This window comes from Polistes dominula, unplaced genomic scaffold (assembly GCF_049000335.1).
Source record: "Polistes dominula isolate Pdom_NZ unplaced genomic scaffold, Pdom_raw_medaka contig_82, whole genome shotgun sequence".
NCBI lineage: Eukaryota > Metazoa > Arthropoda > Insecta > Hymenoptera > Vespidae > Polistes > Polistes dominula.
This window is the reverse complement of record NW_028301046.1, coordinates 3,201,902-3,226,626: the sequence shown is the minus strand read 5'-3', so window position 1 is coordinate 3,226,626 and position 24,725 is coordinate 3,201,902. Positions and strand designations below refer to the sequence as shown.

General features: G+C 27.1%; 6 protein-coding genes and 1 long non-coding RNA gene across 10 annotated transcripts in view; 3 read left to right on the top strand and 4 right to left on the bottom strand.

Moving 5' to 3' along the window:
* Positions 1-1,055: 1,055 nt before the first annotated feature.
* Positions 1,056-7,110, bottom strand: LOC107074601 (mitogen-activated protein kinase kinase kinase 7). The gene is made up of 9 exons (XM_015336169.2): positions 6,796-7,110; positions 6,233-6,458; positions 6,034-6,151; positions 5,635-5,964; positions 5,374-5,486; positions 4,855-5,270; positions 4,672-4,771; positions 2,605-2,858; positions 1,056-2,522 (listed from the first exon to the last, which is right to left on the bottom strand). Exons 1-9 carry the CDS (start codon positions 6,871-6,873, stop codon positions 2,364-2,366), a joined length of 1,794 nt encoding a protein of 597 aa, XP_015191655.1. The 5' UTR covers positions 6,874-7,110; the 3' UTR covers positions 1,056-2,363.
* A 984-nt stretch (positions 7,111-8,094) lies between these two features.
* Positions 8,095-9,028, top strand: LOC149031635 (uncharacterized). The gene is made up of 3 exons (XR_016177579.1): positions 8,095-8,252; positions 8,445-8,649; positions 8,735-9,028. It is a non-coding gene; the product is annotated as an uncharacterized LOC149031635 (long non-coding RNA).
* Positions 8,918-11,731, bottom strand: Sgsh (N-sulfoglucosamine sulfohydrolase). Its single transcript, XM_089175381.1, has 10 exons — positions 11,575-11,731; positions 11,055-11,184; positions 10,837-10,973; positions 10,608-10,758; positions 10,287-10,525; positions 10,080-10,199; positions 9,791-9,994; positions 9,550-9,716; positions 9,313-9,459; positions 8,918-9,241 (listed from the first exon to the last, which is right to left on the bottom strand). The coding sequence occupies exons 1-10, from the start codon at positions 11,693-11,695 to the stop codon at positions 9,095-9,097; spliced, it is 1,563 nt and encodes a 520-aa protein (XP_089031507.1). The 5' UTR covers positions 11,696-11,731; the 3' UTR covers positions 8,918-9,094.
* Positions 11,732-11,925: 194 nt separating this feature from the next.
* On the top strand, positions 11,926-13,922 carry LOC107074602 (flavin reductase (NADPH)). The gene is made up of 5 exons (XM_015336170.2): positions 11,926-12,137; positions 12,874-13,038; positions 13,146-13,235; positions 13,337-13,468; positions 13,560-13,922. The coding sequence occupies exons 1-5, from the start codon at positions 12,062-12,064 to the stop codon at positions 13,703-13,705; spliced, it is 609 nt and encodes a 202-aa protein (XP_015191656.1). The 5' UTR covers positions 11,926-12,061; the 3' UTR covers positions 13,706-13,922.
* Positions 13,923-14,247: 325 nt separating this feature from the next.
* Positions 14,248-16,945, bottom strand: Naa80 (N-alpha-acetyltransferase 80). Of its 3 annotated transcripts, XM_089175388.1 has the most exons (6): positions 16,010-16,945; positions 15,828-15,932; positions 15,673-15,747; positions 14,948-15,072; positions 14,693-14,826; positions 14,248-14,612 (listed from the first exon to the last, which is right to left on the bottom strand). In XM_089175388.1, the coding sequence occupies exons 4-6, from the start codon at positions 15,067-15,069 to the stop codon at positions 14,278-14,280; spliced, it is 591 nt and encodes a 196-aa protein (XP_089031514.1). In that variant the 5' UTR covers positions 15,070-15,072; positions 15,673-15,747; positions 15,828-15,932; positions 16,010-16,945; the 3' UTR covers positions 14,248-14,277. The 3 variants fall into 3 exon arrangements, with proteins under 3 accessions (XP_089031514.1, XP_015191659.1, XP_015191657.1); XM_015336173.2 differs by having other exon boundaries at positions 15,828-16,945; XM_015336171.2 differs by having other exon boundaries at positions 15,673-15,932; positions 16,010-16,944.
* Positions 16,946-17,171: 226 nt separating this feature from the next.
* The window catches only part of LOC107074599 (BTB/POZ domain-containing protein 7), an 11,104-nt gene continuing 3,550 nt past the window's right edge, over positions 17,172-24,725 (top strand). The window contains exons 1-10 of the mRNA XM_089175379.1: positions 17,172-17,551; positions 17,621-17,839; positions 18,280-18,533; positions 18,613-18,977; positions 19,076-19,626; positions 19,699-19,862; positions 19,984-20,368; positions 20,502-20,654; positions 20,773-20,929; positions 21,151-21,329. Coding sequence (XP_089031505.1) covers positions 18,295-18,533; positions 18,613-18,977; positions 19,076-19,626; positions 19,699-19,862; positions 19,984-20,368; positions 20,502-20,654; positions 20,773-20,929; positions 21,151-21,329 — 2,193 coding nt within the window. The 5' untranslated portion in view covers positions 17,172-17,551; positions 17,621-17,839; positions 18,280-18,294. The remainder of the gene's footprint in view (positions 17,552-17,620; positions 17,840-18,279; positions 18,534-18,612; positions 18,978-19,075; positions 19,627-19,698; positions 19,863-19,983; positions 20,369-20,501; positions 20,655-20,772; positions 20,930-21,150; positions 21,330-24,725) is intronic.
* The window catches only part of LOC107074598 (uncharacterized), a 3,939-nt gene continuing 458 nt past the window's right edge, over positions 21,245-24,725 (bottom strand). For both annotated transcript variants that reach the window (XM_015336164.2, XM_015336165.2), the window contains exon 2: positions 21,245-22,709. In XM_015336164.2, the coding sequence (XP_015191650.2) occupies positions 21,479-22,709 (1,231 nt within the window). In that variant the 3' untranslated portion in view covers positions 21,245-21,478. The remainder of the gene's footprint in view (positions 22,710-24,725) is intronic.

Sequence of the window (24,725 nt, the reverse complement as noted above, 5' to 3'; positions counted from 1 at the left end):
AAACAACAAAATATATATAATTTTATGAAATGTAAGATAAAAATCAAGCTGAATGACATATAGATAATAGATAAGCGTTTCTGTATCTATTATAATTGTACATTTAATGTAAATATAAAATAATAGGTTTAAAATTATAATTATATACACATATTATATAAGAAATATAAGAAATTTCATTATGAATCATGCTATTTTCTTGTAATTGATAACTACATTATATTTATATTGTACATTTATTTAAACATTATCATTTTAAAATTTAGTAATTTTTAAACTTAATTTTTTAAAATTATAAATTAGTAAATTAAATCCAAATCGCGTACCTCTAACTGTGGAGTGGCGCTAGTGTTTCGTTTGTATACAATTGTATATATTAAACGTTATTAATTATAAATTATAAATGGAAAAAATCGACAATATAAACTTACAAATCGATGTCGATCTTTTTAAAAATAATATTTTCTTATTAAAGATTTAATTTCAATTTAACTTTACGATTAATTTATAACAAATTATTTCTTACCGATAGTGTAAAAAATTTTATGTATATGTATTTTATTTTAATTAAGACTAATAATTTGTTAAAAAGTTCAAAATTAAGTAAAGAAAGTAAATAATTAAGTATCTAATTTAAGAAAATTGAAAAATTCATAGCGTATTTTTTTGTATATTTGAAATTTTATAGTTTCACGATTAATTACTAATATTCATAATAAAAATTTGTCATTAGATATAAATGCAGTATATATATATTTGTTAAAATTATTTAAAAAAGAAAATTGAAAAATATGATAACTTATACAAATTTTGTCCAAATTAATCTAATTAAATACACAATTTATTAATATTTCATTTTTTGTAAACTTGTTACAAAACTTATTTCAAAATTTAAGTGTAAACACACAAATATAATTTATATCATCTCAAAATATAAAATGGTTAATAATATTTATGCTATAATAAAAAAGCAGGTATATAGGAACAGAGGCATACAAAACACAAAAAAAAAAATGCAGAAAAAAAATGTTTCTTTTACAAACAAGCGTGAATAGTTGTTTTTTTTTCATAGAAAATATATATCTTTTTTATATAGTATTAATTCGCACTATAAAATGCATGTATCCAACGAGCATCCATCTTCATATGATAAAATGAAAATGTCCTTGCTAAAAATATTTTATAACACATAGTCTTTGAACTTCTCTAAATTCTGTCAAATTTCATCAGAATGTTCTTTACTTTTTTTATTCTGTAATAACAATATCTTTCTTTCTCTCTCTCTTTTTCTCTTCCTTTCTCTCTCTCTCTCTCTCTCTCTCTCTCTTTCTCTCACTATATATATGTATATATATTATATATTTTGTTTCTACCATATCCTGAGAAATTTCAATTTGATTATTGACAGCTAAATAATATTTTGTAATTTTTAAATTTGTTCACAGTAAAACGATATCATACAAATTTGTTGATAAGACTAGATCGAAAAAAGGAATTCATATTCCTTTTTTTAGGAGAATTTGTACTATTTCTACAAGCTTGAACTTTTTTTTGACCAATATTAAACCAAGCAGAAAAAAATGACTTTATCATAATATACATATATTTCACAGGATTACTTCAAAACATAACTACTTAACAATAAACGTTATTAATATTATTACACATGATTCTTTTTTTTTTTTTTAACTGTACAAAAGAAAGAAAAAAAAGAAAAAGGAAACCTACAACTGAAAAAATTCTTTGAAAACGTATAAGGAAGCTCTCTCTCTCTATAAATATGTTATAATGCCAATATACTGTTGTAATGTCGTAATTAAAGATAAAAATGATATTGAGCGACGAAATATAACGTGCACATTATTTCTTTACGTATTTAATATTATTCGCGACATATTTAAGTACTTCTTAGCCATATTCAATCTTATCTTTTACATATTTTTTTTAATGAAAATATTCTATTGTATTATCAATATAGAGATACACTTCTTACAATTAGTACCAAAGATCTATATATATATGTATATAAATATATTTTATAACCGATATTTTCTTTCCTACGATTCTCATCTTATTTCAATTTCAAATATCTTATTCAGATCGTAAATCATCTCATTGTACAACACCATCAATACATTTAATCACTATTAAGGAACAGTCATAGCCCGACACGTTAGGCATCTAGCCAAGATAAACAAAAATTTATAAAGGACAAAGTAACCAATGTTGAATTTCAAATGCAATAAATTAATGTCATTTTTAAATTCCAATCCGAATCATCTTAAATTTGTAAATTTTCGTTTTATAGAACTATCATGTTTAATAGGAAACACATTAGGGACATTCTTGGGACTAAAAAGTTTTCAAGGATCTTGTCGTGGTACCACAACCCAACCATTGTTACCCGATACGGCAGGACTTATCGTTGGTATACAATTGTTAACAGGATTATTACTCGTTCTCTTGCTTTTCATTATTTCTAATTGTCGTTTTAAGTTTCGATACAATTTCACCAAAGATTCCTGCAAATTTGTTACAAAAATTCTTATAAGATTTTTCGTTTTTCTTTTTTTAATTAATAATTTTATTTTTAAATACCATTACCTTTTCATCCTCTAATTTTCGTAATTCTTGTTGTTGTCGTAGATTATCTATGCTTATATTTTTTAACATCTCATTCTTATGCTGCCCTAATAGGGCTATTTCCGTTTGTACTTTTAGATACTCCTGCGCTAATTGTTTGTGTTCTTCAAAGATTTCACGAGAACGTTCGCACGTATGGTCCGGTGTAAGGGGTCTTAAATCCGCATCTAAGAGACGGTACACATTATCCAAGTCCTCGCTAGTGGTGCTGGTACCTGCCATATTTCAAAAAAATATTTAAATAACTAAATGTAATATTAACATGTAATATGATTCACTTATTTCTATATATTGTGGTTTAAAAAAAGGAACTATATTGATTGTAATCAAAATAGTATTGCATTTGATCTTCTTGTTGTTCCTCTTCTGTAAATTCTGTGATTGTAAAAATATAAAAATGATATTTTAAAGAGAAATCTCAAGAGAATTGTATTTAACGATAACGCAGGATACTAACGTAGTAATACCCAGCAACGCTTCAAAGTATCGGTCCCTACAATATTTGGATAATCGTCGCACATATTGTTCATCCGTTAAAATGTATCGTTCGGACTTGTCAACAAGTTTCTTTATTCCTTAACATTCGAATGAATAAATCTTTCTTTTTCTCCGAATAGAGTTATCAAATCAAGATCTTTCCAAGAAATAGATTATTGAAAAATGCGTCACAAAGAAGATCATGATGATATTACATCGGAATTCTCGAGCATGTAATTATTATTACATTGCACAAATATAAATGAGAAAAATATGAAAGAAAATGAAGAATCGAGTGGAAATGTTACAATTAACAAATTGTTCCTCCTAACTCTCGTCGAACGAAAAAAAAAGAAAAAGAAAAGAAAAAAAAATTGATAATTACAAAATTTGTTTTAAATAAAAATACAAATAAAAATATACAAAATATTTTAATATCGTAATAGATGAAGAGGAATTTGATAGTAGGATAATATTCTTGATAACAACAAAGTTGTAGCTCTCGTGCGTTTCGCGCTGGATAATTCGTAGACGTTAAGGTGCTCCTCCGCAGGGAGTCGGCTCTCTACTAAACAAACGAAGATCTATATCGGGGATGCTGACTCAACCACACCTGCTTCTAAATACTTCCCTACCATACTACTCCCTGAGGAGGGGAACACCACACATCTCTACATATATATACGGATGAGAGCCAAGAACAAAACGTGTTCAACGCCTTGATTCATCCTCGAGAATCTCAGAAGTTCTCTCTCTCTCTCTCTCTCTCTCTCTCTCTCTTTCTTTCTTTCTTTTTCTTTCTCTTTTCATCTTGTCATCGCATCGTTCTCTTCTCCTCGTCGTTGTTGTCGTCGTCGTCGTCGTCGTCGTCGTAGTCGTCATCGTCATAACGTGCCAGTCAAGTGCGAGTCTGCGCAACCTACCGCGATTAGCCGTTAGTTTAAATTTAGTGTACACCGCATCACTCTCTTTCTCTTTTAAGTCTTTGTGGGCCCTTTGCCAGGGTACACCCATATATATTCTATTAATTTTCAAAATTCCAAGTATACGATCACTATGTGATACGGTGTATTTTTCAACGACATGCTTCCCTCTTCTCTCTTTTTTTTTCATTTTATTTTATGTGTCACGTTTTACCTCGTAACATCGACAATATCAATGATCAGAGATTCTCTTCAACTCTAATGTTTTTAATTGAAATAATCCTTAGGAAGATTTCTAATCAATTTCATTTTGATAAACATTTCTTTTTTTAATTTCTCTTTTATTTATCCACTCAATGATTGCATTTGTAAACGTTGCAAATCGATGGAACATTTAATGATACCGGAAATAAATCAAAAGGAAGTTTACGATCAACGTCTAACAATAATAAACACAAAAAGCATCTTAAAACGATATTCGTATAGATCGTAAATCCTCGTATCACGTACGAATGTAGATAATTATTGAGATTTATTATTATATCTATTTGGAAGGAAATAAAGGAAGAAATGTGGAATTTGTTAGAACTTGCAGGTAAATTAAATCAATTGATTGAATTTTACTTACCACGAACTGTTTTCTTTGTCTTTTGCACCATTTTATCTAAACCAGCCATATTATGAATTTCCCATGACGAATCTGAAAAATTACTAAGTTCCCATGCATCCTAAAATGTAATCAAAATAACTGTTAACAGATTCATTGTAAAGAACAATTTTGTTTTTCATTTTCTTAAGATAATATACCAACCGTATCACAATTAACGTGTAATGGTGTCATACTGGATTCACTTTGTGGTAAAATAAATTGTCTATCGCCTCGTTTCATTGCTGGTGTCCCATACAGAACATCTTTTGCATTACGATTTGCATTTTCAACGGATGATGATGTACTTTGTGGTATTATAGGATTACATTGTGGTAACGATCTTTTTATTTGTGATGAGGAATGCGTTAATGCATTATTGGAGGACTGTTGAGAAATCACTGAATATGAATTAAATTCACTATCTGTTAAATTATTAGTTTGTTTGATAGGTGGTGTAACGTTTGGACATATTGTTCCATTAATCACTGATCCATTTATCCGAGTATCTAAAGTCGTTACCATATCCAAAATATCATCTTTTGTATCTTCGTTACCATCGATATCGTCTGCTTCGCTACCTGTTTAATTGTATACACATGTAATAATGTTAGAAATATAATTTGTAATATTACAAAATAGTTTTTACTAAAATAAATACAATTATTAAATAATATAACATACCCAAGGAATATTCAACAGGTTCTAAATTATTATTAAAAAATTCAAATAGAATAGTCATAATTCTCACTACTTCGTCCATTGAAGGTCTATCTTCTGGACATTTCTGCCAACATCTGATATTAACATTCAAACGTTATGACAATAAGAAAATAAGATATATATATATATATATATATATATATATATATATATATATATATATATATATATATATATATATATATTTTCAAAAATTAAATATTACTGTAATAATGATCTCACCTTGTCATTAATTCTTCGATGGGTCTTGGACAACCTTCTATCAACGGTGGTCTTTGTCCTATATGCACAGCCCACATTATTCTGTACGCAGATGCACCAATCTCATCAAAAGGTTTTTTACGTGAGAGAACTTCCCACAAAATGACACCCCAACTAAATACATCACATTTTTCAGTATATCTTGAACCTTCGAATACTTCTGGTGCCATCCATGCAGCTGACCCTTTATTGTTAGTCATATACGTATTCAAATCGCAAGCTGTACCAAAATCACAAATTTTAAGTGTTTGTCCACCCATGACTAGCAATAAATTCGGTGGCTTTAAATCCCTATTAATATTAAATACATATTAGGTTTATCTAAATTAATTTAACTAAAAAAAACTTCATTTAATTTACCTATGAATCAACGGTTTGGGTTTCATATTGTGAAGATATGCTACACCGCGTGCACATTGAAGAGCCCAGCTCATTGCATGACTAGCAGTATAGCGTGGTTGTGGATTACAATGAAGAACTATAACAAATGTACAAAGAGTTATTATTTTTTAATGTATAAATAGAAGATAAGATAACAAAAAATTATAATATAAAATACCATTGTACAATGATCCACCTTCTGCATATTCCATTACTAAACATACTGGATTTTTGGTACATGCACCATACAATTTGACAATATTCGGATGGAATACTCTCGATAATTGTCTTACTTCTACCGTGAAAGCTTTCCTTTCACCCTCTGAATTGATATGCTTTACAGCAACATATTGTCCTCTCCACTTTCCTTTCCATACAACTCCAAAGGACCCCTTACCAACTACCTGTCATTATAAATAGTTAACAAATCAAACTACCATTTTAATTCAACAATAAATCACATTTCCATAGTTAAGTATGTATAAAGAATAAATTAAAATTATTTATATTTTTTGATAGCAATATATCTAATAAAAAAAGTGCACGATTGAAAAAATTAAGATTTGAGGTTACTTTTGACAATAAATATACTCTGCTTCGTAGAAATTTGTTATTATAAAAAAAAAGAAAATTATCATTGATTAATATTCTATAATGTTACAAATCTTCCGAAAGAACCATGGACAGAAAATCTATAAAAAATCATAAACGAAAGGAATAGAAATCGACTAGACGAACTACCTGCTCTCTTTCAATTTCATTGTAATTAATTTCTTCAATGAACTGTTGCTGATGGCCTGTTATGTCTCTGTTCGCCATCGCACACAGTCCACATTACATTGTTATGATGACACATTTAACCGATCGAAAACAACTAATGCACAAATGTTTACTTAAACTGGCCTCAAACTCACTTGCCATTTGCCATTTTCAATATCAGACCTTGTACCATGGAATAGATTAGACTAAATGAAGTGAAACTAAAATATATGCAGCTCGATTGTGGCGCATCGAGTAGTCACAATGACAATTACATATAAATATTAGTTCAAAAAAAAATTATTTCATGATATCAAGTCTTTTTATCAGTCTGTCATAAAAGTATCTAAAGTTTCTTTTCATATGGGTAAACTTTAATAATTAATACTTTCAAATAATTTAAACAATATTCTAGGTCTGTATAATATATTAAATTGACATTTAAATAATAGCTCATTTGTTTAAAAATTATTACGCATTTAAATACTTATAATAAACGATAATTATAAAATAATCTTCATTCGATATTTAATACACAGATAAGAAATTTAAAAGTCGAGTGAGCCTACTAACACTAATACTTTAACCAACACAAACTAGATGTGAGTATAACCTAACAAACTTATCACTGATACTAAGGATGCATGGTAGTATGGAGAGTGAGGTAAGGAGTATCATCTCTGTATATGAAAAGTGTCTGTCGAAATGCATTCAATTATGGTGGCGCCACAGTAGCTTCAGGGTAAATTTTAAAGCAAGCGCCAAATATTATTAGAGTAGGATTGAGAAATAAACAAGGAACACAAATTTTACTCATAACTGTTTTGTTATTCACATACTTTTTTATAAAATTAAATGATAAAAAATCAATAAACGTACTATTCACAGTTCACGAAATAAAATCACTCTAGTTACACGTTTTCTCATAATAATTCTTTAAGGTTATATTTACTACATTATTTTGTACTACGCAAGTAGTTGAAATTTTCAATAATTAACTACTTTAGTCGCCAATAATATTAAATTTTTTAACTCGGCATACTTTAATTCGTTTACAATTGCTACATTTATACCATACTTTTTGTCTACACTAGCGCCATTCTGGAAGGTTTTTGAACTATTATTTATAGCATATGCTAGACACTTCTTCAAATTTTCTCCCATAAGAGATGTTACTCCTTACCTCTACCCTCCGTTCATGGTAGTTACTCTGCTCCTCTGTTGCACTTTTAGTTCATATTTTATCCACGCTTGTCACTGCATTGCACGCATCAGGTGCATAGTAGTGAACAGCTTTAATAATGAATAAACGTATTATTTATACTATATTATATGATTACACACATTGTACATAAATCAGCACGCATGTATCCATTTAACATTATATGTATTTTAATTATCTATGATAATTTATTATCATTAATAAACAACAATTAAAAGTATGTTTTTAGTTTACGATTAGTTATAATTCATTATTATTATTGCTTTTATTATTCGTAAATACATGTAATAATTAATAATTTAAATACGTGTTTTTTGAGGTATTTCTTTATTATTCAAAATTATATGCTTGTGTTTATGTATTAAAAATAAAATTGTTATTTTATATGAAATTCGTTAATACATTATAGGTACATGAATACTGGGGTTATTAAAACAACAACAACAACAAAAAGAAATTTTAAAAGTGTGATGCTTGTCCTCCGTGGAATTCAAAATGCAAATTCCTTTATTTTACTGGGCAGCCTTCTTCTGTGCCTTCTATTAACAATTCAAATCAAACAAATTTATGTAAACAATCAAAAGTATAATCGTTATTTAGGATACGAACAATATGTATGATTCTTTATTCCGGTTCTCTTTCAAATATTTTATATAATAATTTCTTTTTCTCTGATAAGATTTATGTTTTTATTATTAGATCAATGAAATATCGAAAGAATTGAAGACTATTGAAAAAAATGCCAATAAATCTTCGATATATGTTCATCACTTAAATGAGATACTTTACAAACATCGTGAAAGAGATATCAAAAATGCTTCGTTGTCACGAATAGCAAAATTATTGCGAAGAGAGACAAACTAAAACAAGGATACACAGTGATGTATTAAATATTTTTTTTTTTAATATTTATTTATATTTGTAAATTTATATATATTTATGTATATACATTAATATAAAATGTAGAAATAAACTTTTTATCATGATAGATTATATCACTGAATACATAACAAAATTAACGAGTATAAAAAGAGAATTATTAAAAAAAGATTATATTTTTTAATCTATATTATATAAAGGCATACATTGTGGATTGTTTTTATAATCACCGGTATTTTCTAATACTCCATGGGGATAACATACCCATGGATCATTGGTAGCTTTTTGCCAATCGAGCAATTGTTTTTGTAAATTAATCACAATATCCTATAAAAGTATGTTTTTAATTAATATTTTGATTATTTAATAATGTACGTAGATACTTAAATCTACTTTACCTTCATTGAAGATTTGAAAAATATATTATTCCTTTCTTCAGGATCATATTTTAAATCATATAGTTCCCATTCTGGTCTTTGATAATATGACTTTAATGTTTTATACCATGGAAGAGGTTGTTTATTACTCGTCCTATTTAGAACATCCTTGTATAAAAAAATAAAAATTATATTAATTAAATTGCAAATATTTTCAATAATCTTTAAAACAAATCAATAACTTATTATAGAAATTACTTGAAAAGTTGGAGATAAATATAAATCTTGATCAATTGGAAAAGGCATCTTATAATTCAAATTATGTATTAATTTATAGCGTTTGGTCCTAATTACACGCATAGGATAATACATAGTAACTTCATGATGTGTTTGACTAGCAAAAATTGGTCTCTCTTCCTGTGGCTCTGTAGAAGTATCAAAATATTTTATAATAAAACAAATATATGATATGTAATATAATATCATTTACCCCCACTACCTTTTATAAGAAGTGGAAGAAGAGATTTGCCTGTAAGATTTGGTAAGTTAACTTCATTTTTATTCAATACTTCATTTTCATAAGATATATTATACCAGTCTAACAAAGTAGGTACTATGTCCAATAGAGATGTCATAGCATATGTTACTTGATTTCTTCTTTGTTTATGTATCGGTGATGAAATCATCATAGGTTCTGCTATACCTTGTATCAGATAAAAAAATTAATAAAATAATCTTTTTCATTAGAATAATATTTATATTTATATTATGCTATTTGTTGAACATACCAGAATCATATAAATTAGTACGACCATTAGGAAACGGAATCCCATTATCAGATGTATAAATTATTAAAGTATTATCTTTATATCCTGCATCTTCGAGCTCTTTTAAAATCAAACCTATGCCTATAAAAATATGAATTCTATGTTATACTTAAAATCATCTAAAATTAATTTGTAAATATTTTTATAAAAAAATCAATCATTCGTTACCTTGATCTAAACGAGAAATCGTTGTATATTGCGCAGCAATATCTCTCCTAGCAGCTTCAGTATTTTGAACAAAATATGGTACTTTTACTTCATCCCATTGATAATATATCGGATGCCAATCAGGAATTGTACCCATTCCAACATCTCCATTACCAAACTTTTCACAGAAATTGCCATATTGTGGATGTGTATGACCACATCGATGTGGGTCATGAAAAGCAATATATAAAAAGAATGGTCTGTAAATAATTATTTTATTATTAAGTAATACGATATTATCCCTCTAAGATAATTTATTCAAAAAAAAAAAAAAAAACATACTGTGTTTTGTTCTGGGAAAGAAACTCTCTGGCTAAAAGTTTTATTTTAGTGATATTTCGTCCTACTTGTAGTATATCATTATTCTCTTCAGTATGCGAGAAGTCAAATGGATATATTTTATCTGGACCTACGTGTTTTTTACCGATTATACCTGAACAAAAATTGATTTAAAATCTGTAGTAGAATATTGCAATTTTTGTTATTATTTTTTCATTATTTTTATATATACCTGTTCTAATATGATTTTTCTGCAATATTTTTGGCAAACTTTGAATATTATTAAATGAATTAAAATGATGGACACCATTATGTAATCCATACATTCCATTTTCATGACTTGGTAAGCCAGTTAACAATGCAGCACGACTATAAAAAAAATATATACATATATATACTATTTGATTAAATTATAATAAAAGAAAATATTTTATAATAATTTTATATTACCTAGGAGAACAGCTGCTAACTGAAGTATATGCATTATTAAATAACAAACTTTCTTTTGCTAATGAATCTAAATTGGGTGATTGACAAATTTTATTTAAGTAAGATCTCATTTCAAAACCAGCATCGTCAGCTGAAAATAGAAAATAAAAAATCTTATTAAATCAAAATATTCATATATAAATTTATCTTACATCAAATTGGGGATTCATTTTTAAATAAAATAATATAGGAATTAAACAATACGTACATTATTTAAATATTAATGTATATAATTATTATTTTATATTTAATTATAAAAGCATATGGTGAAAGTAATCATGTATCCCATACAATCATAAAAATATGTGTATTATATATTATAACAAAGTTATGTATATAAATAAGACAATAAATCTTATACAATAAGATATATTTAAATGTTATTGATAAATTTAATTATTTTAATTTAAAAATTAAATATATACAAAAAAAGTATGTAATAATTATAATCAAAAAAAAGAAATAAAATATATTTATTTACCCAAAAGTAGAAGAACATTTTTTTGTTCTATGGCTTGATTAGCATCTGCATAATAAAATATGAATACATTAATAAACAAAAAGTAAAATAATATATCATTATTAAAAATCCAACGTGACATTCTTCAGAAAGAACTTTCAGAAACTGGAGTCAGTCGACCATGTTATTTAAAAACACCAATCAGAGAGCTCAAAATAATCCAGATATGTTTTGATTGGTTATTACGGTATGATGCAGTGCATGTGAAAGGGTTACTAGATGCGCAGAAAATATCTTAGATAGATCATTTTGATATCATCTATTATGTTATCGTCTGCTATAGTTACTTTAATAAACACATACTAATACACATTTATAGGAACCACACTGAATGATTAGACACAATTCTATACAATTGTTAGTGATTATCAAATTGTGATATTACGGATAATACCATATTATTTTAAAGTAGAGAGATAAATACATATTCTAAGATATTTGTAATATCATGGCGAAAAGGATTGTAATATTCGGAGCTACGGGAAATACCGGACTCTGTGTTTTAAACCATGCCGTAGAAAAGGGTAATTTGTATTAATTAAAAATACCATTCAATTATTAAAGAAACTATTGTTATATTTGTCAAATGGAATTTTCAGATACATTTGTACTTGTATCGTGCATGACAAAACATTATTTCATTGTTTCTTAATGTTCTTCTGTGTAATGTAAATTTAAAGTTACAACTCTGATAAATTAATTTATACAATTTAATTGATTTGCTAAATGTAAAATTTTCTACAAATCTTTTCAATACTATTATTATAATTATTTATACTATCTACATTATAAATATATATATTTAGTTATAATCTGTCTAATGATTCTATATATTTATTCTTTTAAAAAAATGAAAATTTATAAAAATATTTACCTTTTATAATAATGTAGTTACTTACTAATTGAAATCAAATATTATTATACTTGTACGTGTTAAAAGTTATAAATTTGAATATATGTAATTTCTGATATTTAATATTTATCAACTTTATGAGATAAAGAAAAATAAAAATTTAATAATGTCATTTGTCTATTTAATACTTATATTATATCTTTATAACTTGCTTTTATGTTATTCATCCATCTCAATATTTGAAATATAGAGTTCCTAGTGGTATTATCATTATCATCATGCTATATTTGTATACTGTGGAATATAAAAAATCATCTTTTTACAAGCAAACATTAACGCTTTGCTTTATATAATGATTTTGATCATAGAAACTTAATACCTAGTAGTAGAAAAATAAATTATCTTAGGTATGGATGTAAGAGTTCTTGTAAGAGACAAAACCAAGATACCGGAAAACATTAAAGACAAGGTGGACACAATTGTTGGGGATGTCACCAACGACACAGATGTTTCAAAAGCTGTAGCTGGTAGAGATGCTGTTGTTGTTGCACTTGGCACTAGAAATGATCTTAGTAAGAATGATATTATTATTACACTTATAGCAAATATGTACTTTACTTATTCACATATGAACAAATAATATGTTTATAAATAAATATTTCTTTTCAATTACCATAAGAACCAACTACCATGCTATCGGAAGGTATGAAAAATATATTAGACGCTATGAAGATGCATAACGTTGAATTGGTTTCCGTATGTTTGTCAGGTAAAATATCATTTTAAGATTATTATCAAACATGCTAAAATTCTATTTTAAAAATAAAATTTGTTATATTTTCTTTCATGTTTTTTTTTTTTTTTTTATAGCATTTTTATTCTATAAGCCTGATGCTGTACCAGCTATATTCAAAGATTTGAACGCAGATCATCAACGTATGTTTGATCTTCTGAAAGAAAGTGGATTAAAATGGATTGCTATATTACCACCACATATTTCTAGTAAAGAAACATTTTCTTATTGATTTATTGATATCTTTTAAAATTCAATAAATCTAATTTTGTTATTATAATTATTGCAATTATTTTACAGGTTCAAATAATTTAGAATATGTTATAAAACACGATGAATCACCAGGTCGTGCCATTTCAAAATACGCTTTGGGTGCATTTCTTGTAGATTGCCTTGAACAATCAGATCATTATCAAAAAATATGTGGTATTGCAACTAGCTCATAATTATGAATTATGGTCTTGTAGATAAATATATGCACAATATATTGTTAGTATTGTAATCTATTTGTACATTATTCACACAAATCAGTCTTCTGAAAGTATGATGGAAAGCATAATAAAATTGATCGATTCAATTATTATATAAAAATAAATATGTATGATATTGTAAGATATAATTATGCTAAGTGAATTACCAAAATAAAATTTTAATCTATCAAAATGTCTAATTCAAAAGCCATCAAAATAACAGTTAATGTATATATACAAAGCGTAAAAAGAACTTATTCTTATACAAGTTTTCTATTAGCTTCTAATATATAAATGTAAACATTGGTACACTAACATCTTACATATTGATTTAAATAATGTGATCAAAATTAATAAAATATACATGCAGGAAATATATGTAACATTTAATACTTGAAAACATAAAATCAATCAATCAACTGTGTCATATATTAGTCATAGATCACTCGGGAACAATCAAGGATTATCATTTTGGATGACTATCTTCATAAAAATAATAAATTCAAATGCAAAAAAGGTATTTTGAAAAAATCTATAAAATATAATTATCATAATTTTTTAACCATATGTGTTTTCTGTGATAGCATTCTTATATCAAAATATTCAAACTCTAATTGTGGCATTGGAGGGGGTGGGGGACCAGAAAAAGTAGTAATTTTTTCTTTATGCTTTGCTTCGGTTTTGGTAATAGGAGGTACAAATTTTTTAAATCCACACGTTTCGATGGGATCACAAATCTTATATCCATTTTTAATATAAAATATTTCTTGACCTTTTGTTATTAAGTGTACCCTTTTAATACCTTTCCTTGCCACATATTCTTCCGTTCCACGTAACAATCTAGATCCCAATCCTTGAGCTCTGGATTTGTTATCAACTACAACTGAAATACAAATATAAATCATATCAATATTTGTTTTAATAATTTTAAATTTTTATAAAAGTAATCATATAAAAAACTACCTGATTCGATGTAACAACTATGACGTACTTTAGGTATCAAAGAAACTTTGCAATGACCAAGTACTCGACTTTCTCTATCTATTAAAATCAGGCACGTAGGAAATTCATCACAAGATACTCTTAAAGATTTTAATCTAAAATAACAAAAAAGGAAATATTAGTATAAATGAAGTGAGAAATGTTGCTTTAGATAATACTTTAGTAACACTAGGAACTATTTTATTCCAATATTTAAAGATATAATATGTAACTTACCGAGCTGTTTCACTTCTTGGCCATTCTGAATTGAGTAATTTACAACATTCTTTAAGTAAATTTGGCCTATGGTGAAGTGGAATGACATCGTACCATATATCTGTATATACATCATTTGACATTTTCTATAAATAACATATTAATTAGATGTCATGATTTTATACATAGATGTATAAATAAATTAATTATTTAATATAATACTAAATTAGAAAACAATTATATATGTAAATAACAATAACAGAAATTGTAATTGATATATATATTTTTATATGTAATACACGTACAGTACAAAATTATTTATATAAATATATAATTTTCTATTAAACATATGGACAATTAAACAAACTTCATAGATAATAGATTTAAAATTTATTATGAAATAAATAATTTACAAACAATAGAATAAATATTTAGATAAAATTTCAAAAATATTAATTATGACTCATATATTACAATTATATTAGAAATACTTATTTAATTATGGCTACTATATGACAGTGTATATTTGTCATGTATATCGACCACTAAACAAGTTTCCATTTTTATGACATATTAACTATAATATTTAAAACATTTTTATTTTTTTAAATTTGGCAATGTGAAAAAAAATGAGTGAGAGCAAAAAAATCTATAAAAATTGTATAAAAACAAAAAGGTCATGTTCACAAGTGAAACGATATTAGATCATATTAGCAGGTGCTCGATTAATTGTAAAATGTTCTTACCCCTTATTTCTTTTTTTATACAATAAAAACTTGACACACTATTCCGAAAGGTCACTGTTCTCCACCTGCATACAACTTGTGCAGAAATAGGAATCAAAATCAGTTTCACATTCAGCACCAGGAGATAGATATTTCCGTTAAAACTGTATCCCCACCGTTATGTAAAATTATATTCTTCTACCACGTCTCATAACACACACTTTTAATTATCATCTTTTAAATATGTTCATAGCCAAACGTCTCGTTCTTATTTCAGGTGACTGAATATATTAACATAGTTAATAAACAGTAGATAATTTTTTAATAAATACAAAAGAATTTATCTTTGAAAAGTTACCATTATTTTAAAAAGAAAAACTGATAATAGCTGATACACTAGCGACGATCAAGCACCAATTTGTTAAGCAATCAATATGTCAAACTTAATCATTCTTTATTTACAACATAATTGCATACAGTTTTTTTCGCACATTTTTATGCTCATTTACTGAGTAATTTTATAATATTAATAAAAACGTCTGTGTGTGTGTGTGTGTAATTTTTGTTTTTTCCAAGAAATTTCATTGTACTTTAGGACGCCATTTAATAAGATAGATTTCCATCAATTTTATATTTACTGTATATTTTCTACTTTCTTAAAAAAAAAAATAAACAATTCGTATGTACATACACATAGAGAAAAGTGTATAAGATTATTTAATTAATTCAAAATATGTATTAATTAAGTATAAAAATGAATGTGAGAGATATGAGAGATTTGACAGTGAACACGTTTTAATCGCACATGTCTCTTGAGCAATGCCGGGAATCTCCCGCCAAATCCGATTGACTGTCAAGTTGCTTCAACGTATTTAATATATTTCCCCTTTTGATTTTTTTCATTCTATTCTTATCCTTCAACAAGATTCTAACGATATATTTGTCCGTTACTCATCTACTATTATGTACGAACTTTAAGACCTCTTTCCGGATCTCGACTGTCCCATTTTTCTTAATAACCTTCATCCTAAATGTGGACTTGGCCTGCATTTATATATATATATATATATATATATATACACACATATATATAGAAACATTTTTCTTCTCGGTTTATTTTTGCATGTATTGTATACACATGCACGTTCTCTTTAAAACACGTGCATGATCAACTCTATTCGCAGATTCAACGATGCGAAAAATGCAACAAAAAATTTTCCTGCATGTGTGTTTCGTTTCTTTGTGCTTTTGTATGTGTATGTGATGACATCACATTATATGATCTCACAGATTCTCTTTCTTTCTCTTTTCTTTCTCTCTCTCTCTCTCTCTCTCTCTCTTTTATTTTATCTTACGTCATTAAACCTGACATTCTGTCCAACAAAAGAAAAACGAATACTCTTGATGGATTTTCGAACGCGCTTAACGTATTCGTATTTTCGCGCGAACCAACATACAGCCATTTTGTATATTGTATATTGAATCCTGTCAAAAAATAATTTATTAAATTTTGATTATAATACACTAAACAAGAACGTGTTTGAATAATTTTTATCGTTTTTATCGAAAGACAAAATCTTGTTAACAACAAATTTCTTCGTCGTTGATTCGTTAAAGTGATATTTACAAAAAATAGTTTATTTGTAAATATTTGTTTAGGTATTATCAACTAACAGGTGCATATTCGAATGCATCGAGTGGTGCATATATTTGATAGTGTATACTATACATTGTATACACAAGATTCTAATACCTATTACCACTTGGTTACTGTTAGGATAAACTGAGTTAGATGGCAGTGTAGGCGTAACCTATGTTTAACGAAGCATCGCTTCGTAATATAGTGCATATACGGTGTAGTACGATAATAATTTGTGAAAAAATGGAACAGCTGATTCGTGTTAAGTTAAATCATATTTATAATAAAACTATGTTAATCGGATAAATCTAATCGTTAATTTTAATTTAGATCGTGTTATTAAATGGTTATTCTTATCAAGAATATGTGGATATATAAATGAAATTCTTTACGGCTTTGAACTTTTATTAAACTATACACTGCAGTTTGAGTGTAAACATGGCCGTCGTTATGCATTGTGATGATCATTGGCTTCAATTTATATCCAAACACGTTTTACAGTATAAATATGGAAATGATGGGTGAAAGGCATGTTTAAAAAGGACCAAGGTACTAAAATTCATTTTCAGTATTAATTGTTTCAATGTTTCCATGTTAATATTCGATATAGGTCATTAGATCTAGTTTTCTTTCTATCATTTTAATATTTTGCATTCGGAATATATTTACTTGTTACAGTAGAGAATGATTTGTTTTTTCTTTTATTTTTACGTTAATACGAAAAGTAGAATTTTTAATGATAATATCCGTGATAAAATATACTTGCTTTTATCATTTGAGTATGTATTCAGTGTTGTTTTGTTTTTATACTGTAGTAATACTTCAATGTGACAGTAGGGTATTTAAATTTTTCAGTAAATTTACAGATTTACTTATATAGATAATCACTTTTAATTTACGTCTTTGTTAAAAAATTATAGATCAGAAAATAAATAATTATTGTTATATAATAAAGAATAATTTTGAGTATTTTAATATGATTATTTCAGGTTGGTAGTTGAACTATGAATGTATTGAGGATTTTAACTCCATGTGCATTGCAAAGTAGAGAAACAAGGGAAACAAATAGTGATAATAAAAGAGGTTGCTGGTTCATGAGTGGATGGGGAGAAGATGCTTCTCATATGATCCGTAGAATGGGTGCATCCGCATCTTCAAGTGTTCCAAGCGTTGGTGGAGATTCGGTTCAAGCAGCTAGACTTTCGCCCTCTGGCAACTACGATCAACATGGACTTGCTATTAGGTATTAAATATTCTATTTAAAAGATAAAATATTGAATAAGCTGATTATGCGATCAATTTGTCTATGTCTTTTATTATAGAGAAAGAAAAAAGAAAATGACAGGATTTGCTACACTGCGTAAAAAATTTATTAGAAAACGTCGTTCATCTAAAGTATGTGATCACGGCAGGATTTTTAGAGACATGATATCGACATGGAGCCATTTAGAAGCAATAGCACTATTAGAAGAGTATGAAGCCTTAGCCGCTTTAAAGGATCTTCATGTTCAAGCAGAATTAGCTAGACCTCCAGCTGCTACATTTAAACAAGATCTATCTTTACTGTACGATTACAAGCAGTGTTCAGATGCCGATCTTGTCTATCAAGGTGCATGCTTTCCCATTCATAGGGCCATATTATCCGCACGTTGTCCATATTTTAGGGATTTATTAGCAGGATATCCTGGTACATATATTCAAAATGTCTTCTTTCTATTAATTATTTTACAATTTTTAAATAATATATTTTATATACATCTTTATTATTTGATTTTATTGCTGTAGGTTATGGTGCTCGAATATGTTTAGATTTGAGAACACCTAATTTAGAAGTTCAGACATTCTCTGCTTTATTGCGATACCTGTACACTGGTGATATTTGTCCACATGATGCAACATTTGGAACAAGTATATTACAACGACTTGGGGAAGAATTTGGGTCATTAAATCCTTTAGAACAAGATCTTAGATATTTACTCGATACTGGTGATTATGCTGACGCTGCATTAGTATTTACATCAGACAGCGATTGTCAAAGACCAGACAGTGGCTGTTCTGAATACGGATTTCGACCAAAATTAGAGCTACCATGCCATAAAGCAATACTTTCTGCGAGATCGCCATTTTTTAGAAATTTGATACAAAGGCGTACTAAGTCAGGAGAAGATCGTACGGAAAGAACGTTACATATACCTACTAGAATTATTTTGGATGAAAGTGTAATACCGAAAAGATATGCTAGAGTTTTATTAAATGCTGTTTATTTAGATACCGTCGATCTCTCATTAATATTGAGAGGTAATGGTTGTGGAAATAGTGCAGGTAGTCTTGGTGAGGTAATTATATTATTTATATATTCATATTATTACAATATAATATTTCTTATACATTACAATACAAATTAATAGGTGCAAGCCTTAACTCATACAGGGAGAATGAGACCAAGTCCTTTAGAAGAAGCAATGGAATTATATCAAATTGGTAGATTTCTTGAGTTAGATATATTATCTCAAGGCTGTGAAGATATTATTCTAGATTGTTTGACGTTAGAATCACTTCCAACAGTACTCAGGTAAGTTCATTTTAAAAATAAAATAATATTATCATGCATATATTAAATGCAAGAATACTTTCAGACATAATATTTTATTTCTGTTAACAAAAAATAATTATTCTTTCATTCTCTTTTATAGATGGGGCAGTCAACCCCATGGATCGGCATGGGTTCATAGACAAGCATTACATTATCTAAGAGAAGAATTTCAATCAATCGCTTCTTCGTCGATTCTTCATCAATTGGATCATGCACATTTAGTTAATGTTTTGCAAAGTCATTTTCTACAAGCAAGTGAGTTGGAAATATTACAGGCAGTTTTAAAATGGGGCGAACATGAATTGGTTCGACGTATGGAAGATAGGGAACCAAATTTATTAAATCATACGGTACACTCTGTAACAAGAAAGGGAGTTAAAAAGAAAGATCTTAGTGATATTGAATTACGAGAAATACTTAGTGAACTACTACCACTTGTCAGAATTGACCATATCTTGCCACACAACAGTGAATTATTAACTCAGGTGAGAGATATTATTTTTTTAATAAGTAAACATAAGATATACATAACTAGTATTTTTTATATATAAAGTCATTTAAAAAAGAATATAGAAGAAAAAGAATAAAATCATTAATTGTTTTGTTATTTATTATTAGGCTATCAGAAGAGGCTTGGTTTCTACTCCTCCCAGTCATATGATAGGAGATGGAAGAGATAGCATATATACAAATGCTTGGATAAGAGGTGGAAAGAAGAATGGATTTTTTGTTAGACCAAGATTATTCATGCCTTATTATGAAGAAATTAAGGTAAGATAATTATATTTAATATACGAACAACTTTATAATGAAGTATTTTCTATTGAACGCATATTGAATTCGTATTTTATATTATAAATACATTTATTGTTTCATGAATTTTTTATAGTCTTTAGTCGAGGAACAGATAGTTCAAGATACAGATCTTATCAGATTGCAAAGAACACGGTATGTTGCGGATATACCAGATGCATTATATATGGTTGATGAAAAACCAAGAACTATGGGCACTGCTGGTGTAGATGTACTTGCAGCTGCATTTCCAGGTACTTTTTATATTTTCATCTTATTTAAATAATCTTTTGAAATATTACATTTTCTTTTATTTCAATTACATTTATATATTAATTAGTTTTAAATAATATCTTACATAGGAATGTATATTGTATATGTTATGTATAGTTTTTCTTTTTTTTTCTATAAATAAACACTATGCTATTTATTGTTTAGTCTGTTACAATTATATTACATTATGAACAATATTTAGTTCCAGATTCATCAACAATGGCTGCTATGCTTAAACGGGAACAAAAATTAAGGCAATCCCCAAGTTGTCTACGAGCTATAGATTTACCTTTATCTTCGCGAAGCGAAATTAATAGGCAAGTGCGCCTAAGAGTCGTTAGAGAGTTCAATTTACCGGATGCGGTAGCTGATATCTTAGAAGTGAGTGTGATTTATTTTACTAATTTAAATAGTTTAATATGTAATATTGATTACATATTCATATTCCAAACGTATTGTTTATAATCGTAAATAATGATATAATACGCATCATAGTTTGAACTACCTTTTAATTTAAATCAAATATTAATTTATTTTAATAACCAATTCTTTTTTGCAAATATTTTCACTATATGTAATAATTTTTGATTGCCTATATTGTTTGATTCTATTTTACTCAAATCTACATTATTATCATTATTTTTCAATTCTGAACGACTGATTCGAGTAGCTTGTATTACTTGAACCATAAAAATGCACTGTGAAAATTTACTATGTGCATGTTTATTCAACAATTCTAAAAATTTACTTTTACTGTAATGTTCTGTATTGATTTTTAATTTTTTTAAAACGTCGATAAAAGTATCGTAATATAAATCAATCATATCATCTAAGTTATTATCAAGAACTTCTTTGTTAGAGCTTGATAATAAGAAAAATATAAGATCTTCTATGCCATAGCTATAAATGCAAAGTTGAAAATCAACCATTTTTAAATCAATTATATTACCAGAAGCATCATGACGAAACAACATATTGTTAACCCAGAAATCATTATGTACAATTGTTGCCCACAAATCTTCTTTATTAATTACATTATCCATGTTGTTAGATTTTAATGTAGCTTCAATACTTTCTAAATATGGTTTAGCCTCTTCTATACGTTTTAAAGTTTCATGAGCTTTATTAATCATATCCATAACACCTTTCATTGCAGCTTCATTAGCTGGGGGTACTAGAGTAGGTAGTACAGTGTTTTCAAAGAAATCTCGTCTCTTGATTCTTAAACCAATTGTCATTGCATGAAACTCAGCCAATTTTTGAACACCAAATTTAATATGATCCAAATCCATTCCCATAATTCGATCCTCTACTGTATAACCAGATAATTTGAGATTTTCTAAAATAATGGCAGCCTGGGAATCAAATTTATCAGGATTTTTTAAACCTAATCTTCCCCCAATGAAACGTGGTACGAAAAATTCATTTTTCACATTAAGCGAACGATAAATATCCGCAAATACTGGTACAACGTCACTATAAAATTTCAATTCTTTTTTAAATGTCAATGGACAATTAAATAAATCCAATAGATGGGGAGATTCTGGTGGAAGTTTAACAACTAAGTTCATCGTGTTTGATGAAAAGTTTTCTATGAAATTGACAGTAACTGCCACTATAAGACTGCCAAAATTTTCTCCTGGATCAGTTAAATGTTTCCATGTTACGTGTTTTATTTCTAAATCAGACCCAAACGATTGTTTCATAAGCCCCTCAAAGTCTTCTATTGGTAGCGATGTTTTTAGTTCGCACATTTTTGTCCTATAACAAAGTATACGATATTTTTTTATCATTATATATTTAAATGAAAATATAAATGATATTAAAAAATATTAGGGTTGAGTATTTTGTTGTTGTTGTCAAAATAATCGCGATTTACGAATTAAATAATAAAACAATTAATGTAACATTTAATTTAACAGTATACCTACGTTATGTTAGTACAAAATGTTTACTAATTAAAAAAAATCGAATGGGAGTGTTGAATACAATAGATCTGATGAAATATCAATGATTATTACACTCATTTTTATCTATCGATCTTATTTAAAATATGATAAAACTATATATACATTTATATCTGTATATATATATATATATATATATTTTTTTTTATTTATTTCTTAGATAATATCAAGAGTTTTTAAATAGATATTTTATATCATAGTTGAATTGGATAATAAATTTAAATTTACTCTAATTAATAACAAAGAATGTATAAATAGATAAATTTATACAGAATCGACATGTATTATCCTGAACATGTAAATGACATCTTTTGTGTCGTTTATAATGAATAAAAAATAAGAACTCTCGCTCGCGTTAGAATCTATTGGTTTTGCGTTGCATTGTCTTCGGCGTTTAATACATGAATATTTAACAGCTAGGAACTATTTAACATAAGTGATAAATTTCAAACAAAAGTTCTTTATCTTTCTCGGAAATAAGTTTTTACGATACATATATTTATTTAAATATGCCGGTAATTATAACAATGGACTAAGTAGCAAAATTTAACAAAATTATTCATATGATTCATTTTATAATATATATTATTATTATTATTATTATTATTATTATTATTATTATTATTATTATTATCAATTATTTCAAATAAAATTGATCTGATATTATAATAACATAATAAAAACGCTATTAATCATAATGATATAAAGATAGGAGAATTTATCACATAAAATAGCCGACATAAGTGATTGGTATAATCTGTCAATAAATTGATACGGGAAATCAACTTATAATGATGACCTAGTTATAAAATAATTATTTTTTATCATAATACTTACTTCGTTTATCTTTTTTTCTCTTTTTCTCTTTTTCACACACACACACACACACACACACCTCTCTCTCTCTCTCTCTCTCTCTCTTTATAAGTATAGTTATCTTATAAAGGTTTAAATGAAAAAATTGGTACTTGCACATGTGATATATTCGTACACGATTTAACCACAATAAACAATTTAATGATTGGATAAGACCTATCGTATACCGAGAAGTATGTTCTTCGTGGATATCTTATCGGTTGTATAGTATTTATCCTTTTTTTTTTAAATATCTTTAAGTTAACACAATTTCTACGTTTCATATGAAAATAAATAAATAATTTGGATTATCTTACAGGTTTTTTCCTCGTTTTTTTTTCTTTTCCAAATTGATTTAAATCGCGTAATTAACAAAAATTCTATTTTACATTTCTTTTTAGATCAGAAAATTTATTTCTAGGCTTTATATATATATATTCCTATTATTGAAACATTTCAAATAAAATTAATTTATAAGACAAAAAAAAACTTACAATTCAAATGTTGTTCGTTAATGCTGATCGGTAGAATGTTTTTAACAGAATATTCGAAAATTCTAATGTGCTGATGTGTGCTGTGCAATCTTGCATGAGAACAAAAATGATCTAAGCCATTTTCTAAGTTATTTATTAGGATAGACATGCAACGAAGTTTAATTATTAATTTTAAAATCGTCACTTGTTTTTTTTTTTAGTTACATTTTTGAGATATTAATCGTATAAAATTTATCCGATAAAAATATAAATTGTTGACAAAATTAAAGAAAAATTTGATACATATATATTAATTACATACAATTAAAAGTACAATAAATTGTCTTCGATATTATAGAACGTTTAAACACAATAATACATTAAACTGTACTGTTAATGGAACTTATTTCAACATTTGCAAGTCCGAATTGTGTAGGTCACAGAAAATCTATTTAAAATTCTCTTGTATAAATTAGAACAAG